Source organism: Siphateles boraxobius, unplaced genomic scaffold, assembly GCF_051911475.1.
Source record: "Siphateles boraxobius isolate OS27281-9 unplaced genomic scaffold, OSU_SipBor_1 9, whole genome shotgun sequence".
Taxonomy (NCBI): domain Eukaryota; kingdom Metazoa; phylum Chordata; class Actinopteri; order Cypriniformes; family Leuciscidae; genus Siphateles; species Siphateles boraxobius.
The window spans coordinates 10,146,918-10,164,414 of NW_027509219.1; the positions used below are offsets into that span (position 1 = coordinate 10,146,918).

General features: G+C 38.4%; 1 protein-coding gene across 1 annotated transcript in view; it reads left to right on the forward strand.

Annotated features, from left to right (window-relative positions):
- eif2d (eukaryotic translation initiation factor 2D) overlaps window positions 1–15,230 on the forward strand; it is a 28,360-nt gene extending 13,130 nt beyond the window's left edge. The window contains exons 6-15 of the mRNA XM_077224291.1: window positions 5,619–5,878; window positions 5,961–6,078; window positions 6,861–6,906; window positions 7,001–7,107; window positions 7,323–7,478; window positions 7,606–7,695; window positions 8,610–8,705; window positions 12,073–12,193; window positions 14,789–14,963; window positions 15,055–15,230. Coding sequence (XP_077080406.1) covers window positions 5,619–5,878; window positions 5,961–6,078; window positions 6,861–6,906; window positions 7,001–7,107; window positions 7,323–7,478; window positions 7,606–7,695; window positions 8,610–8,705; window positions 12,073–12,193; window positions 14,789–14,963; window positions 15,055–15,125 — 1,240 coding nt within the window. The 3' untranslated portion in view covers window positions 15,126–15,230. The remainder of the gene's footprint in view (window positions 1–5,618; window positions 5,879–5,960; window positions 6,079–6,860; window positions 6,907–7,000; window positions 7,108–7,322; window positions 7,479–7,605; window positions 7,696–8,609; window positions 8,706–12,072; window positions 12,194–14,788; window positions 14,964–15,054) is intronic.
- The last annotated feature ends 2,267 nt before the right edge of the window (window positions 15,231–17,497 follow it).

The following is a 17,497-nucleotide window of genomic DNA, read 5'->3' on the forward strand; positions in this document are numbered from 1 at the left end:
TTACTCATTATTGCATAGAGATTTTAGAAAAGGTATTTGTCTTCGGGAACACCAGTAAAGTTACTCCAGTAAAAAAAAATCTGGAGGATGACCCACCCCCTTTTTTTGCTTCCGAATACTAATTCATTAATTTGCACAGACATAATTTTATTTTACATTCAAGCATGGATGTTTAATTAATTGATGAATTAATATTTAAATGTTGCTTGTAGCCCACTCAGACTTGTCCGGCTAGTTACCGGCAAATGATCTCCTTAGCAACGCTTAAAAACAAATGCCGCAGCCGGCAGAGTGGTAGAAAGAATGTGTCCAATCAAAATGTACAAAAGTTTTGCGGTTCAAGATTAATGTGTCCAATCAAAATGCGCACAATCACGTAGGCTAAAACAATTTTAATATCAAAACACATTTAAACATCATAGCAGAAAACAAGAAGAAGTGCAGACAGTATAGTGTTGTGTATATTAAATATGGATTTATTCCCTCACCCACGAACATCCAGCTCCCGATGTGCCTGCTTTGCCAGCAGGTTTTTTCTAACGAGGCAATGAAACCGTCCCATCTAAAGGAGCACCTTACAAAAATTCACCCCGATAAGGCATCCAAGGAAGCTGCGTATTTTCAGAACCTCAAGGAGCAACTTTCCAAACGGTCCATCTCCAAGATGTTCGCTAGGAAGGTAAACCAGACAGTCATTGGGTTAGTGGCCTCTTATAACATCTCGCTCCTGATAGCGAAGTCCGGGTTGCCATTTACAGTGGGGGAGAAGCTGGTTATCCCAGCGATTAAAGAGGCCATCTCCACCATCATGGAGAGAGACCCATCGCCAGTGATGCAGGCCATCCCACTCAGCAATGACAGTGTGCCTCGGAGAATAAAGGAGATGGCGCTGGATACTGAGCAGCAGTTGTGTGCCACACTGCGTGAAAATCCATTCAGTATTCAGCTGGATGAAACCACGAACATTGACAATAATGTTCTGCTGATGGCATATGTGCGTAATATGTCTGAGAGAGATGTGGCTGAGGACGTTTGTTTGCCAAATATCTCTCCACTGACACATGAGGGGAGACGATCTTCAAGGCCCTTATTGACTACCTGCTGGAGAACTGCATTCCGATCGCCAACATCCTCGCCTGTGCCACAGATGGAGCTACCGCTATGGTTGGCAGGTACCGTGGCTTTGCAACTTTGTTAAAGGAGCGTGTGCCACAGGTGTTAACAGTGCACTGCATGTTGCACCTTCACAATTTAGTGGCCAAAAATTGAAGTCCTTCTCTCCACAAGTCTCTGAACATCGCTGTCAGGGCCATAAACAAAATTAAGGCCCATGCTCTGAACGACCGGATCTTCAGGCAGCTGTGCGGGGAGAACGATGAAGCGTTTCAGCGCGTGCTGCTCCACACCGAGGTACGCTTGCTGTCCAAGGGCAACTGTCTGGCTAGGCTGTGTGAGTTGTTCACAAGTGTCCTGGAGTTTCTTGCCGGTGCCGATGCAGCTCTAAGGGAAACACTGTGGTCCTGTCGCGGTGACATCTTTTACCTGGCAGATTTCTTCGGGAAGATGAATGAAGTGTCACTCAAGCTCCAGGGAGATGTCGTGACACTGGTCCATTCAAAGGCCACCATCTGCAGTTTCCTCGCCAAGCTGGAGCTGTACAAACAAAATTTGAGCAGGCGTCGATTCAATAATTTCCCTCAACTGGCCAAGGTAGCCTATTATTATTATTTTTATTAGTTGTAGTAGTAGTAGTATTATTAGGTATATTTAAATTTTCAAAGGCAGCCTAAAAATAATCTCAATAACGTTAACTGCCTTTCTGTACTTACATTCAGGTGGTTGATTAGCTGACCGATAACCACCTGCTGCGTTACACCGATCACTTGAGGGCAGTGAAGGCGGACATGTAGATCCGTTTCAGGGACCTCGACCATTTGAATGTCCCTGAGTGTCTGATGGAACCATTTCAAGTGGATGTGTCCAGGAGTGAGGCCGAAATTCAAGAAACTCTCATGATGAGGAGGCCAAGGCAACCTTTAGGGCCTGTGGCTGGCGTGTCATGTGGGCCACGCATGGTCAGCGTTTCCCTCTTTTTTGGAAGAGGATTCGTCTTCTGCTCCTTGCTTTTCCGACGTCATACCTTGTCGAGCAGTGGTTCAGTCAAGCTTTGCACATGCAGACGAAGTACCGCAGCCGTCTCGATTTGGTTACCTCAGGCGCACTCCGGCTCAAGCTGACATCCTTGTGTCCTGATGTTAAAGGGGTGGTAAAAGGCCCCTTTCCCAAGATGTAAAATAAATCTCTGATGTCCCCAGAGTGTGTGTGTGTGTGTGTGTGTGTGAAGTTTTAGCACATAATACCCCACAGATATTTTTATATAGCATGTTAAAGTTGTCACTTTTTGAGGGTTAGCAAAAATGCACCGTTATGTGCCTGGCCCTTTAAATGCAAATTAGCTGCCTCAGAGGGCGGGGTTTCAAGAGCTCATGTGTGTTAGCAGCTACGATTACCTCACGCAGACACACTAAAATGACAGAAACTGTTCTGCCTTTAAAGGTTGTATCAGTGATTTCAGGCCCAAAAATAAATGTCTAATCTTTCCTAACGATCCGCTAGCTGCCCGCCCCATAAGCATGCCGTCCAAAAACCGCGTCTCTGTAGGCAGCCTAGGCTCTGAGATCTGCACACAAAAACAAATGTGTACAACCACCACTCAAAACCAAAATAAAGTGTTCCAACCAATCACTGACAGGGGCGGGTGTTGTGAGGTTTTGCGCTCGTGCACGGCTGGATGCGAAATCGGAGGAACACCCGCCCCTGTCAGTGATTGGTTGGAACACTGTTTATTTTGGTTTTGAGTGGTGGTTGTACCCATTTGTTTTTGTGTGCACATCTCAGAGCCTAGGCTACCTACAGAGACGCGGTTTTTGGACGGCATGCTTATGGGGCGGGCAGCTAGCGGATCGTTAGGAAAGATTAGACATTTATTTTTGGGCCAGAAATCACTGATACAACCTTTAATGTTAAAACAGATTCAGACAAAAATGGAGAGACTCAAGAAGAAGTGACAACATGTAGAATGCAACAGGACGTCTCTGAATGGTTAGTTGATGAATTTATGTTGCTGATGTGGAGTTAACTATCTTCAATTAGCATATTCTGTCTTGATAATCTATAAATCGCTCGTATAGGAACTGTTGTGAGATGCACACGGATTGACTTTTTATTGCATGTGAAAAGAAGGATGCTAAAGTTTGAGCTGACTCACAAATGTACTCTTATACAACAACTTTTCCTCTTCTCAACATGGACTGCGTGTCCTGGGTGCGGGGTTTATGTACATTTTATGGTTGCTGAGGTCACTAACCCAGGAGGAATGTCATGTAGTCCCTACCAGCCGTTTGTTGTAGTCCTTTTCTTTAAAAGCAAAAATCTCCCTTTGCTTTGAACTTTGAGCATTGTAACTTTACAGATGTTGTTTATGCTCAAACAGCAACATTTCACACTAGCTAAAGTTAGAAAAGTGAAATCATGTTTTACCACCCCTTTAAAAAGTTGCTGCCAGTCACCAAGCTCAGGGCTCAAACTAATGACCGTAATTAATTACTGGACACCTTTGTCGTTTTTTCTTCGATTGTCGTCTTTGTTCATCATTTGAAATCAAATGACCGTTTGTAGGCTATTCAAATTTAAAGCCTATATTGCCTAATTGAGCGTGCAAACGTCTGCTGCTTTTTCATTGGCCATTTAGGTTATTGTTCACGTGATTGGTTAATCTTAAAAACATGTTCACTTTTAAACGAACAAATTCAAATCGAAAGCAAATACAGTCTGATTATGTAATCCGTATGAAAGGTGCATTTCTCTCTAAAGACGCATCCATTTTACAGCAGAGATAAAGATATCTTTGCAGCCGACACTGATTTAAAACATTATTAATAAACAATTAAAATGCCTTGTTATTTTTTCAGACATTTTTATTATAATTAGCCTATAAATTACGTATAAATCAGCTCTCTGTATGGTTCCAGAGACATGGCTCTTCTCATTCAGCACTGCAGGGAAAATATGATTTCCAGGTTCTACTTTGGCCTTGGAAAACCAGTAAAATCGACATATTTTTCCATATTAATTTGTGAGTATTCTAAATGTTTAATAAAGGGGCAAAAAGTCATAAACAAAATATGAAAATGTCAATATTTATGTTTTTTGCATTCGGTATGCAGAGTTCAAATTCAAATTTTGGTGTTCAACTTTGCGTTTTAAAAATAGGCTACAAATACAGTTAATTTTTCGTTTTTCAACTATGGGTTAAAAAAAAAAAGAAAAACGAATGGACGCAAAAGTACACAGACCTTATGTTATTAAATATTTCAAATAATGTATTTGTAGAAAAAGTTTGATAGTCTTGGGTCCGTGTACGGTCCGTGTACTTTTTCGTTCATTCATTATTCTATTTTTGAATGAAAGATGCAATTTAAAAAAGGGTGAAGCTTGGTTTTTTGTTTAAAAGAAAAAAGCAGAAATGGCTGTTTTGTTTTCCAAATGTACTGTTGTCTTCAAATAATAGTATTAGAAAATTGGACGACATTTCGGTCCGTCTATCTTTCGGGGTCCGTGTATCTTTTGGTCATTTGATTTTTCTTTCAGAAACGGGTAGAAAAATGAGAAAAGTTCCTTTTTCGTTTTTTTATTTTTTCCCCCAAAAAACGAAAAACACGAATTCAGCTTGATTTTTCGTTTTCGCTCCGAGGTAGAAAAATTAATTAACAGCTTGAATATTCGATTTCTCCACGTGGGTGAGAATGAAACACCCCTTTCCTCTGATTTGTCAGACGAAGATCAAATTCAAAATGCAGCAGCGGAGGACTCTTATTCTGCTGAGCGGAACCGAGGAAGAACTGATGACGACACAATTTGATCTTCGGCTGACAGATCTGAGGAAATCTGAGGTTTCATTCTCGCCAACGTGTAGAAATCGAATATTCAAGCTTAGTTTGTTAATTTTTCTACCTCAGAACTGTGAGACATCAGAGACATTTGACAAATAAATGCATTTAATATGAATGGTTAGAGCAAGAATGTACATTAACTGGATCACCCAATGGCCCAAAGTTTGTATACAGTACCATTCAAAAGTTTTGGATTACTATTATATTAATGCATTTATTCTGCAAGGACAAAAAAATTACAGTAGGGACATTTATCTGGTTACAAATCATTTCTATTTAAAAAATGCCATTTATCAAAGGATCCTGATCCACAAAGAAATATTAAGCAGCACAACTGTGGAGCATTTGGTGTGCCTACAGTTCAAATTCAAATTTTGGTGTTCAACTTTGCGTTTTAAAAATACAACAACCGTTCATTTTTCATTTTCCTTTTTCAATTACGGGTTAAAAAAATGAAAAACGAATGGACGCAAAAGTACACGGTCAGTGTACTTTTTCGTTCATTCATTATTCTATTTCGGAATGAAATTTAAAAAAGGGTGCAGCTTGGTTTTTTGTTTAAAATAAAAAAAGCAGAAATGGCTGTATTTTGTTTTCCAAATGTACTGTTGTCATCAAATAATAGTATTAGAAAATTGGACGACATCTTCCTCAAATTCTCTGCAGGGCGTTTGGTGATAAGACGCATCCTCCGGTTATACCGGTCACAAACTGTCCAGCACCGGAGGAGGGAGAAACAGATGGAGAGGAATGCGAGGAGAAAGAGGTGAGGGACAGCTCTGAACCAGCTGCAGTGGAGACATCCTGTCGGAGCATGCAGGAGCTGAGGCTGGATGAGCAAGAGGTGTTGAAGGAAGGACAACTGGATGAGGATAAAGAGGGAGAAGACACTGATGGAGAAGAGGATGATTCTAGATCTCCACAGGGTGAAATGTCTTTGACTTCCTGTCATGTATCCATTTTGTAGGTGTTTATTGCATCTTGACGTTTATGTCTATTTTATTACAGAGCAGATGGATGAGTTATTGCTGCAATGTTTTCTCCATGCACTCAAGACTAAAGTCAAAAAGTCTGACCTCCCACTACTGACCAGCACCTTCCTGAGCAAGCACATGGTGCCCTGCTGGTAATTTAGCCTCTGTTGTTAATCTTCGGATGTTTTACCTTTATTTCCTAAGCTCAACCTTTTATTTTATGGCAAATTTAGTTTTTTTTATCATTTTTGAAATGTATAACTCAAACACTGAGACATCAGAGAAGTTTGACAAATAAATGCATTTAATATGAATGGTTAGAGCAAGAATGCACATTAACTGGATCACCCAATGGCCCAAAGTTTGTATACAGTACCATTCAAAAGTTTTGGATCACTATTATATTGATACATTTATTCTGCAAGCACAAAAAAATTACAGTAGAGACATTTATCAGGTTACAAATGATTTCTATTTAAAAATGCTATTTATCAAAGGATCCTGATGAAAATGTATTACGGTTTCCACAAAGAAATATTAAGCAGCATAACTGTTTTCAACATTGATAAAAAATAATAAATGTTTCTTGAGCTGCAAATCAGAAGATTTGTGACTCTGAAGACTGGAGTAATGATGCTGAAAATTTCAGCTTTGCATCACAGGAATAAATTACATTTTAAAATATATTAAAAGAGAAAAGGTTATATTAAGTTTAATAATATACTAATATTTTACAGTATAATTTTTTAACAATTACTTGAAACATTTATATTTGTATAACATATTTTTATACATAATTTTTGTTATTTATATAATTTTATTTAAAGCTGATTTGCACTAGAAAAGCTACATTTGCTGGACATTGTGTTATTGCAGCTTGGTCAAGTTTGAAATGTGATGTGATTTTTTTTTTTTTTTTTTTTTGTCCCCACAGTCCTAGAGGAAAGCAACTAGATATCAAGAAATCAAGTTACAAAAAGGTAAACGGTTCACAGATTGGGAGGTTTTAGTAAAAAATCGTTGTAGCCATATCTTTGCTTTAGTAGATAACAAAATTTCTCTCTTCTTTTCCAGCTGTCTAAGTTTCTATTGTGCATGCAGAGAGATCACAGTCTGGTTCAGGTGAAGGAGCTGAGTAAAGGTGTGGAGAGCATTGTGGAAGTTGACTGGAGAAACCCTGAGTATGCAGTCAAACCATTTACTATTAATATCTTGTTCATAAACGTAAATATTATTTTATATTTATATTTATATATATTTATATTTATTTAATACTATTTAAATAGTCAAAACGCAAAATATAAAATATTTGTTAATGTTTTGTTTGTTGATGTCCAGCAAGTGTTCTTGGTTTTGAGGGAAGTGGCTCTTTAATAACTTGCTCTACTTTTTTCAGGTTGTGTTCTTTCAGGACACCAAAGGACTGTGTGCCGGAGAAAGAGTCTGTGGAGGGGGGCGGGGCTTGTGAGGTCCCATTCCAGACCCCTGAAATCACACAACTCTATGGGGTCACTGCACGCCTGGAGCCTCTTTTTCAGGACGCCAGGAAAAGGTTAACGAGTGGAAACATTTTGTTGTGTGAATTTTTTTTAAATGTTTTTAATTTATTTTATTTTTTATTTTATAAAAAGTGTGTTATTGGGAGTGCTGAGGTTTTAGCATGTGACTTTGTGTTTCAGAAAGGGGACGCCTCTAAAGGCTAGTGAAGTAAGGAATGTTATCACGGATTATGTGAAGAAAAATGAACTCATCCATGAAACCAACAAAAAGTAAACTTATGTACTTATTCTTCTAAGTCTAATGTACACCAGCTCCTGTAAGTTTTTTTTGTTGTTTTTTTTGACAGAAGTACCTTACTGTGCGTTCACACCGCCCCCGGCGAGAGCATCAAAATTCGCTCTCGCCGCCCTGCCAACAACACTGTAGAAAGATTTGTGGACACTATGATTGAATGCTTGGTCTTTTTTAAAACTTTATTTAAAGGGGCCGCAAAGTGAAGAAGCATGTTGATCATTATTTGTGCAGACTGACTACAAGTAGGGTATAAGTTAAACTCATGAAATGAGTGATGGAAAGAACTTAACAATTATAGTGACATGTTTGCTAAAGAAACCAATTAAAAGCCATTTGAGAGCTAATTCAAGAGCTAGTCTAATTTGCATTCCTGCTGAAAAACAAGTGTCTAGCACGAAAATGTTGCCTATAAATAGAGTTGCGTGCCTTTACAAATTCACATGATCAACATCTCCTCCATTTTGCATGGGAAGTAATGTGGTCGGAACCAAAGTTTACAGGAATGCGTTCTCTGGAATCCTCTCAAGCATAGGACTACATTCTGATTGGTTGCTGCCGAACCACGTCATAGCTCATTACCATAAAGTTGGCCTGACTTCAACATCGTCCAAGACCGGCCACGCCGCCCTCGCCGGAGCTCGACATGGAAAATTAATTACTTACTTTGATGCTTTCGGCGGCAACGGTGTGAACGCACAGTTATGCTCACCAAGGCTGCATTTATTTAATCAAAAATACAGGATAACGGTAATCTTACTCTCCCCAAACCTTTGAACAGTAGTCTGTCTTTATAGATATATGCAAACTACTGCATGGTTTAAGTGCTGTACTAGTGCAGATTTCACAAGGTTTGGATTAAAGTGACTTCCTCTCTTCTCTTGTTCATCAGTTACGTTAACATTAATCCAACACTTTGTGACTGTTTGCTGGAGAAGTCCGAGTACCATGAAGTAGAGACACTGAAATGGGATGACCTCTTTAGCAGGTAAGAGTTTTTTTTCACAATAAGCACTTAATTGTCTTATTGTCTTAACAGGAGCAGTATTAAGAAAAATAATGTAATTTTCTCAGCTGTATTTAATGGCAGCTGCTTATATTGTCATTTTACAATCCTGCTGTGTGTAATCACCAGGGTTGGGGAGTAGCGGAACACATGTAAAAGCATTACATAATCAAGATACAAAATTATCAGATTACAGGTAAATTTAGTAAAATATGGGAATACTATCAGGATAACAATGGTTTCACTTAAAACTAAAATTAGTATTTTGACATAACGTTATATTGACAGTATGTGTGGACCGCGGTTATATCCGTGGAGACTGAGGATAATCCGCGGGCCAAGTAATAAAAAAAATAACATTCCAATTCATTGCTGGCGGGACGATTAGAGATAAATCATTAATCTGTTGATTTTAATAAAGACACCGAACTCTAATTTCATGGTAAAACGCAACAAACGTGCTTCACTCTGTTACTTTCTTTTTTAAACAACAATGTTTATCTCTTCGAGGAAAACATATGCCTCGAGCTCCTCCTAGTTGTCAATATATAATATACAAATAAAAAAACCTACATTATTGCTTGTGTACACAAGAATGTTTTCCAACATAATGATGGAAATATTAATGTGTTTAAAGCTTAATTTTTCATCAGGCACTATAAATAGTTAACAAAGGAGATTTCAAATGAAGTATATGTGATATTTAACTGCTGTGAAGCGCTGTATCTATATCTGACAATAAGCTCATAAAGTCTATCCTGCCTGAACGTATTTAATATCTTGTGTGTGTGTTCTGCAAGTTGCAGTAACGGAAACAGTGACAATGTATGTTTGAAGCGACTAAAGCCTGTGTTTAGTCTATTTGGGAAATGCACAGGCTTTTCAGAATCATCAGCATCATTACGGCGTTTCGATGCTTCCCCATGTTATTTTTTGTCCCTAAAGTTTTAAAATGGCTGTAATCCAGTCAGGTAAGTAAAATTCTCTTTCACTTGCCCCTTCATAAAATACACTTGTCCTGGAAAGGCTAGATGTTGAGCCCTGTAGTTACTTCCCTTCTCAATAAGTTAGTGATAGTTGGGAGGGTTACTTTAAAAATGTATTCTGTTACAGTTACAAATTACTTCATAAAAAAAGTATTCAGTAATTTGTAACTGTAACGGAAAATATTTTTAAACTAACCCTCCCAACTATAACTAACATATGGTTTAGAAAGGAAGTAACTACAGGGCTCAAAAATTAACGCGTGAAGGAGAATTTTACTTACCCAACCGAGTTATAGCCTTGTTAAAACCTTAGTGACAAAAAATCACTTGGGGAAGCATAGAGATGCGAGAATGATTCTGATTTTATTACATTCAGTGTAAACAGTGATTGATAATGGATAGTGTATTCCTGGTAACAAGGTCGCGCTGTTGAGGCTTGTGCTGCCTGTCTTTTTGTGAAAGACTTTCGTGGAGAAATCAAAACAAATAAGCACAACAGTTCACAGAGGAAACATTCTGTGGTAAAAATTGGAAAATCATCTCAAAATGATGTCCAGGGCCGGCGCTAGCCATTTGGGTGCCCTAAGCACAAATGCTTGGTGGTGCCCCCCAGTATAAGTATGAATTTTAAAGTGCACATTTTAAACTGCAAATAACCATACATAACTGCACAATAGAATTTACTCAACAGAGGGACTACATCTCTATAAAGAGACCATTCTGCTATTCTATAGGGCTGGGAAAAGATTAATCGCATCCAAAATAAAAGTTTGTGTCTACATGAATGATATGTGTGTGTACTGTGTATAATTATTTTGTATATATATAAATACACATTTGCATGTATGTATTTAAGAAATATTTGTTATTTATATATAAAATATTTAAATTTATATATAATATAAATTAAATATAAATATATAGGCTACAGTATATACATGCAAATATTTCTTAAATATATACGTGCATATGTGTGTATTTATATATACAAAATAATTATACACAGTACACACACATATATCATGTAGACACAAACTTTTATTTTGGATGCGATTCATTTTTTCCCAGCCCTAATAATTTGACAACTCTGTGAATATAAAAATATACAAACACTGAGATTGTGGGGTTTTTTTTCTAATTGCAGTTTCACCAACAGATGTCGCCCTTGGGCCTTGGCCTATGAACCTCTTGAAAATGACTGCATTATCCGCATTGAACAACAACGAAAAAACTTATCTAAGCGGTCTTCCTTTTCTTCTCAAACAAACTAACTGCATCTTAAACAGCCCAAGTTTAAAAATTTCCCCGGACACCCGTTAAAATAAAATATTCAACATGCAGGGCTAAAAAAGCCTGTCCCGGATCATTTGCACTACTAGCGACGCCCCCCTGGACATGCATACACGACGCAAGGGCGCCCGCGCTACAAAACTAACATTTTTATTTAAAACATTGTCTTACCTGCAAGGGACGTGCGAGTATCATCCCGCTGTCTCTTCTTTTTCCTTTACGCAGTGCGTGATGTGCGTGTGCGGAGCGCCGGCCCTGATGATGTCTGAAAGTGTCTGAAAATGCATTTTACTGACCCTCATTTGCAAAGCACTCCAGTGTGAAATGATTCACACAAACATACAAATTTAGCTATTTTCTTGGACACATTCCCTTCATAAAAAAAATGAATCCACTGCATCCTCAATGACAGGAGTTTATGAAGATCTTATGTTTATGGTCTTATGTTCATTATTACAGCCAACAACAGAACAGTTATAATGTTTACGTATCTGAGATATTTTATGACTAGCGAGGGTATGGTGGAATGTGTGCGGCTCACTCAGTGCGGGATCTATGCTAATAGGGCAGAGATCGTCACTCGTGGGTGGGGCTTGTCCCTACTGTGACGTCACAGTAGGGGGGAAACTAGAACAGCGTATTATTTGCAAAAAAGTTGATTCTCAAAGATGGATCAATACCAACTGTTCATGATTAAACTTCATATCCAGAACACTTAAGTATAGCACTTTATATTTTGTGAATGTTTGCAAATCGCCTTTCTTTATGTGCTTGTTGGCACGCTGTACAGATAATGTGGTGTGGTTAAAGTTTAAAAATGCTCACCATCTGTATAATTCATAAACTCAATTTTTTACTTCTTAAAAATAAAACTTACGTCATTGCTCTGGTTTCTGTGAAAACAGTCAGAGACAATGGTAACTTTAGCCACATTAGGTGTACAGCGTGCTAACAAGCACATTCAGAAAGGCGATTTGCAAACAACGTTCCTGTGAGATAAAGGCTGCTGAAAACGTTTTGTTATGCAATATGTGAATTGCCAAATTTCGCTGAATGACAATATGATCCTGCAGGACTCTCATGAGAATGCAGGCGTGCCATGAGGTGCTGTTTCCAGGTCAGCCTCCTGTGGTTAAGAAAGGACAGATGGAGTCCATAGACATTACTGTAGCCTCCAGGGGATCCAACAAGAAGGTATGAAGCCATTATAAGAACTTGGCTATTAATATTGGCCCCAAAAAGTATTTGGATGCTTAAGCAACACATCTATGGTTATGATTTATTACAAAACATAATATTGTATCTGATATTATCTGCAAACAAATTCTGGGAAAGTTTTTCTCAGAACTAACTTCACTTTTCTCAGCCAGTTTGACTTTTAACCAACTGGTGTCAAGGTTTTAGTGGATATATGAAGTCAGTTTTCCCAAGTGTCCTATCAGTGTAACCACGTGTCGTTTTAAAAGTAATAAAGTATTAATTTCTTTCCTTTCTTTTTTTTTTGTTAGTGTTTGGTAGTGTATCTGTTGTTTTATCATGTTAAATCTTAATGGCTTTTTATGAGTGCTTTCATTAATTCAAATTTCTTAACGCGTTAAGATAATTTTTCGCAAATATATTTCTGAAGCATGTGAAATTGCATCATTAATGTAATTTACGTCATACAGTTAGATATTTACGTCACACAGTTAGATGATCTTAAGTCGGGAGTTTATCACTAGATGCGTTTCCATTACAGATTTGCCGAAACGTTTGCGATTAATTTCTAAATGTCGACAAAATACTATTGCGAAATGACGGCATTTCCATTAACCAATGTTATTAGACTAAAACTTAATTTTTGCCTCTCGCGATAAGTCATTCCAAAAAGTATGGCAACGGACGTTGGTAGGTTTATGTATATCCCAGCCACTGCACTGGCCATTATCATTAATTGAAGGAGACATATGTGTGTTATCCAATCATTAATGGCAAGGAAAGTCCCTTATACTTGAGAGCTGCACATATGAGGTGTTTCTGGGTGTTTCTCCCTCATATCTGCTTCGAGGTCTTGATTGTGGCATTTCTTTGAGGTTTAGAATCAAGTATTCCTGTAATTCTTTTATGAATTTAAAAAAGAACTCGGTTTTGTATTCTGACCAAACATACCACGTCATCTACGTCAGTTGACCTGTAAATGCGCAACAATGTTTCCATTGCAGTTTTGCGAAATATTTATTTTTCTAATTGCCTGAAAAACCACCTCATGCGAGCGTAAAAACTTTTTTGCAATAAATGGGAGTTTTTGCGAAAATTACGTGTTTCCATTTGGCGTATTTTCAATTCGCAATTTCAATTTGCGCAATTTGAAGGGTAATGGAAACGCGGCTACTGAACATCTACAATGGCACAAGCACCTGTAACCCTGATAGTCAAAAATATCTATTCTAACCCTTTTGCTTCTCTGTTTTGCAATCAGAGCATTTCAGGCTGCTAAACTGCAAAGTCAAATGATCCAATAAGGAAATTTATTCGAACAATCAGTCCAAAACAGCACTAATGCAAAGAAAACCATGCTGTCTACATCAGAGATGACAGAAAGAACAGAGACTCGCGTTGCGTTTTAAGTGAATTATTCATTCCAGTGTGTGTTTTGCTTTAAAACACGAGATCTGTCATATTCTGTCATTGTTTCTGGAGTGCACAAGCCTCACACATCACGCTGTGTGAAATACAGACTGAACAGGTGGTCAAAACATTCCACCGCTGTATGACCAGATACGCAAACTACGTTTCTCAGCTGGATAAAGCAAACCAGTAAAAACGCATGAGTCAGTTATATTGATGCGCAAATATGTGGTCCTGTTCAGTATAGCAACTTGACTTGTCTAAAATGTAAATAAGCTCTTTGCGGTTGCACTGTACACATTCAAAGTTTTTCTCTGTAATGTTTTTATTTTTTCTTGTGTGCTTTGGTGTGCAACTTTATGAATTATATGGACTCATTAAATCATTTGGTGTCTCCAAGTGTCCTTTTTTGGATTGACACAATTTACCTTTAAAAAAAGCTTCAGAAAATATAGCTTCTGAAGGTTTACTTGGCTGAATATAGCAAATGATCACAAAATGAACGTGTTAAACAAGATAAATGGTGTATGCTCCATGTCATAAGTGTGCAATTAATCTTTATTAATCTCGCAAAAGGGTGCTATTAATCGCAATTTAAAAAATTTAATCTATTGACAGTCCTACTTTATGTCCTTGGCAAAGACTTCGGTACCAAGTCGCTACTGAAATTCAAAAATGTGACACTTTGAACGCTGTTGGTCCGGAATCGTAAACGCCTCTGATTTCCTATTGTACTCACGCGCTCATCGAATATGTCTGTGATTGTCTACAATGATCAGCGCTTCAAAAACATCAATGACGCTCTTCACCGAGCGCTTACACTGATACAGACGGGACCGTTTGAAAGCAGGCGTCTATCGGACCGGTCCGCTGATAGACGCCTGCTTGTGCTTTAAAACGCTCCCGCTCCCGTTTTTTTAATTACTTCCAAACACCTTCCGTGTGCTTTCAAACGCACTTCCGTGTGTTGATCATTGTAGCCAATCACAGACATATCCGATGAGTGCATGAACGCAATGGTCATGTGTTGAGGTGGTCAGAGGTGTTTACTTTTCCACTCAACAGCGCTGAGTGCTGACAATTTCAGTACCGAAGTCGGTACTTTTGGACAACTCTAAAACAGACTGTGTTTTGTGTCTAATGTAAAATACAGTTTTGCAACTCATTCTCTCATTTATTAAGGTTACAGTAATTAAGAATCTGGAGGCGTTTGGTTTAGACCCAGCTGTGGTAGCAGACTCTCTGCAGCATCAGGTTCAGGCCAGCTGTGTCCTCCTGGATTCCCCTGGGGCCAAAAACAAAGTCCTGGTGCAGATCCAGGGAAACCAGGTCCAACATGTTGCCAAACTGCTGCTAGGTACAGTATAGTACAGTGTAATATAACAGCTTATATCTGTACCTGCAATCTTTTGCTTATGTGTGTATGCAATTTTTCCCTTTTATTACAGATCGTTATCAGATCCCACGGAAATATGTACAAGGTCTTGATAAAGCTCCCAAACCAGGCAAGAAGAAATAAAAGATGACAGATCTCCTCAGAAGAGCCATATGTTGCTGCGACATTTTAAATAACTAGTCCAACATAACACAACATCATCTCTGAAATAAAACACATCTGATTTCATTCTGAATGATCTCTTAAATTAATCTCATACTCTGCATAATGTTGCCCCAATAAAGCCTAACTAATTTGCATGTAACAGATAGAAGTAACCACACCTCCCTCTCTCGATTGTCATCTTTATAATGGTCTATTGCCAATAACTGTAGAAGAAAATTAATCACGTCTCAGGCAGTGAGTTGTACCTGAACTTTAAGGAATGATGACCAGAAGTCAACTTGTTGACTTAAATTTTTAAAGCACCCAATGGTTTAAAAAATTTGAGGTAGGACTGTTATTTATTCATTCTAATAAAACCCATTAGAAATTGGAGCCCACTCTATGTGCCACCTTCAGAACCATGAGATACAAACACTCTGGACATTATCAAGTAAAAATTATCACCCAAACAGTGACCATATACAAGAGATTCAGCGTTTACAGTCTGTGAGTAATTTAAAGTAATTGAGTATTCATTTAAAAACAAGGTAAACATACAGTACTGCTTATAATCTCTATTTATTATCTGAAACTGACATACAGACTAGATCAATCTCTTTCCTAACCTTATTTAGCTCAGTGAAAGATATATTTTTTTTGTATCTCTTAATATGAATTAGATGAGACACTACAGGCAAAAACACTGTTTGTTTGTTTTTGAAAACCTCCAAAGTACACTTTTAAGTGTTTAATTTATTACACTTTATCTGTTTGCATCTGTAGATTTCAAAGAACAATTAAGCGGTTTTCTCAAAATGACTTTTTTCTCCTGCACTGAGACTTTTTTAAGGCCTGATATTGTGTGTAACTAACTCAAAATGCTCTTAACAATTATTAATTAGGATTTTTCAGTGCTATCTTATGCTGTACAGGTCCTTCTCAAAAAATTAGCATATTGTGATAAACTTCATTATTTTCCATAATGTACTGATAAAAATTAAACTTTCATATATTTTAGATTCATTGCACACCAACTGAAATATTTCAGGTCTTTTATTGTTTTAATACTGATGATTTTGGCATACAGCTCATGAAAACCCAAAATTCCTATCTCAAAAAATTAGCTTAGCATATGAAAAGGGTCTCTAAACGAGCTATTAACCTAATCATCTGAATTAACTAATCAACTCTAAACACCTGCAAAAGATTCCAGAGGCTTTTAAAAACTCCCAGCCTGTTTCATTACTCAAAACCGCAATCATGGGTAAGACTGCCGACCTGACTGCTGTCCAGAAGGCCATCATTGACACCCTCAAGCAAGAGGGTAAGACACAGAAAGAAATTTCTGAACAAATAGGCTGTTCCCAGAGTGCTGTATCAAGGCACCTCAGTGGGAAGTCTGTGGGAAGGAAAAAGTGTGGCAAAAAACGCTGCACAACGAGAAGAGGTGACCGGACCCTGAGGAAGATTGTGGAGAAGGACCGATTCCAGACCTTGGGGACCTGCGGAAGCAGTGGACTGAGTCTGGAGTAGAAACATCCAGAGCCACCGTGCACAGGCGTGTGCAGGAAATGGGCTACAGGTGCCGCATTTCCCAGGTCAAGCCACTTTTGAACCAGAAACAGCGGCAGAAGCGCCTGACCTGGGCTACAGAGAAGCAGCACTGGACTGTTGCTCAGTTTTGCATGTCATTCGGAAATCAAGGTGCCAGAGTCTGGAGGAAGACTGGGGAGAAGGAAATGCCAAAATGCCTGAAGTCCAGTGTCAAGCACCCACAGTCAGTGATGGTCTGGGGTGCCATGTCAGCTGCTGGTGTTGGTCCACTGTGTTTTATCAAGGGCAGGGTCAATGCAGCTACATATCAGGAGATTTTGGAGCACTTCATGCTTCCATCTGATTTCATTTTTCAGCACGACCTGGCTCCTGCTCAGTGCCAAAACCACTGGTAAATGGTTTACTGACCATGTTATTACTGTTCTCAATTGGCCTGCCAACTCTCCTGACCTGAACCCCATAGAGAATCTGTGGGATATTGTGAAGAGAAAGTTGAGAGACGCAAGACCCAACACTCTGGATGAGCTTAAGGCCGCTATCGAAGCATCCTGGGCCTCCATAACACCTCAGCAGTGCCACAGGCTGATTGCCTCCATGCCACACCGCATTGAAGCAGTCATTTCTGCAAAAGGATTCCCGACCAAGTATTGGGTGCATAACTGAACATAATTATTTGAAGGTTGACTTTTTTTTTGTATTAAAAACACTTATTTTATTGGTCGGATGAAATATGCAAATTTTTTGAGATAGGAATTTTGGGTTTTCATGAGCTTTATGCCAAAATCATCAGTATTAAA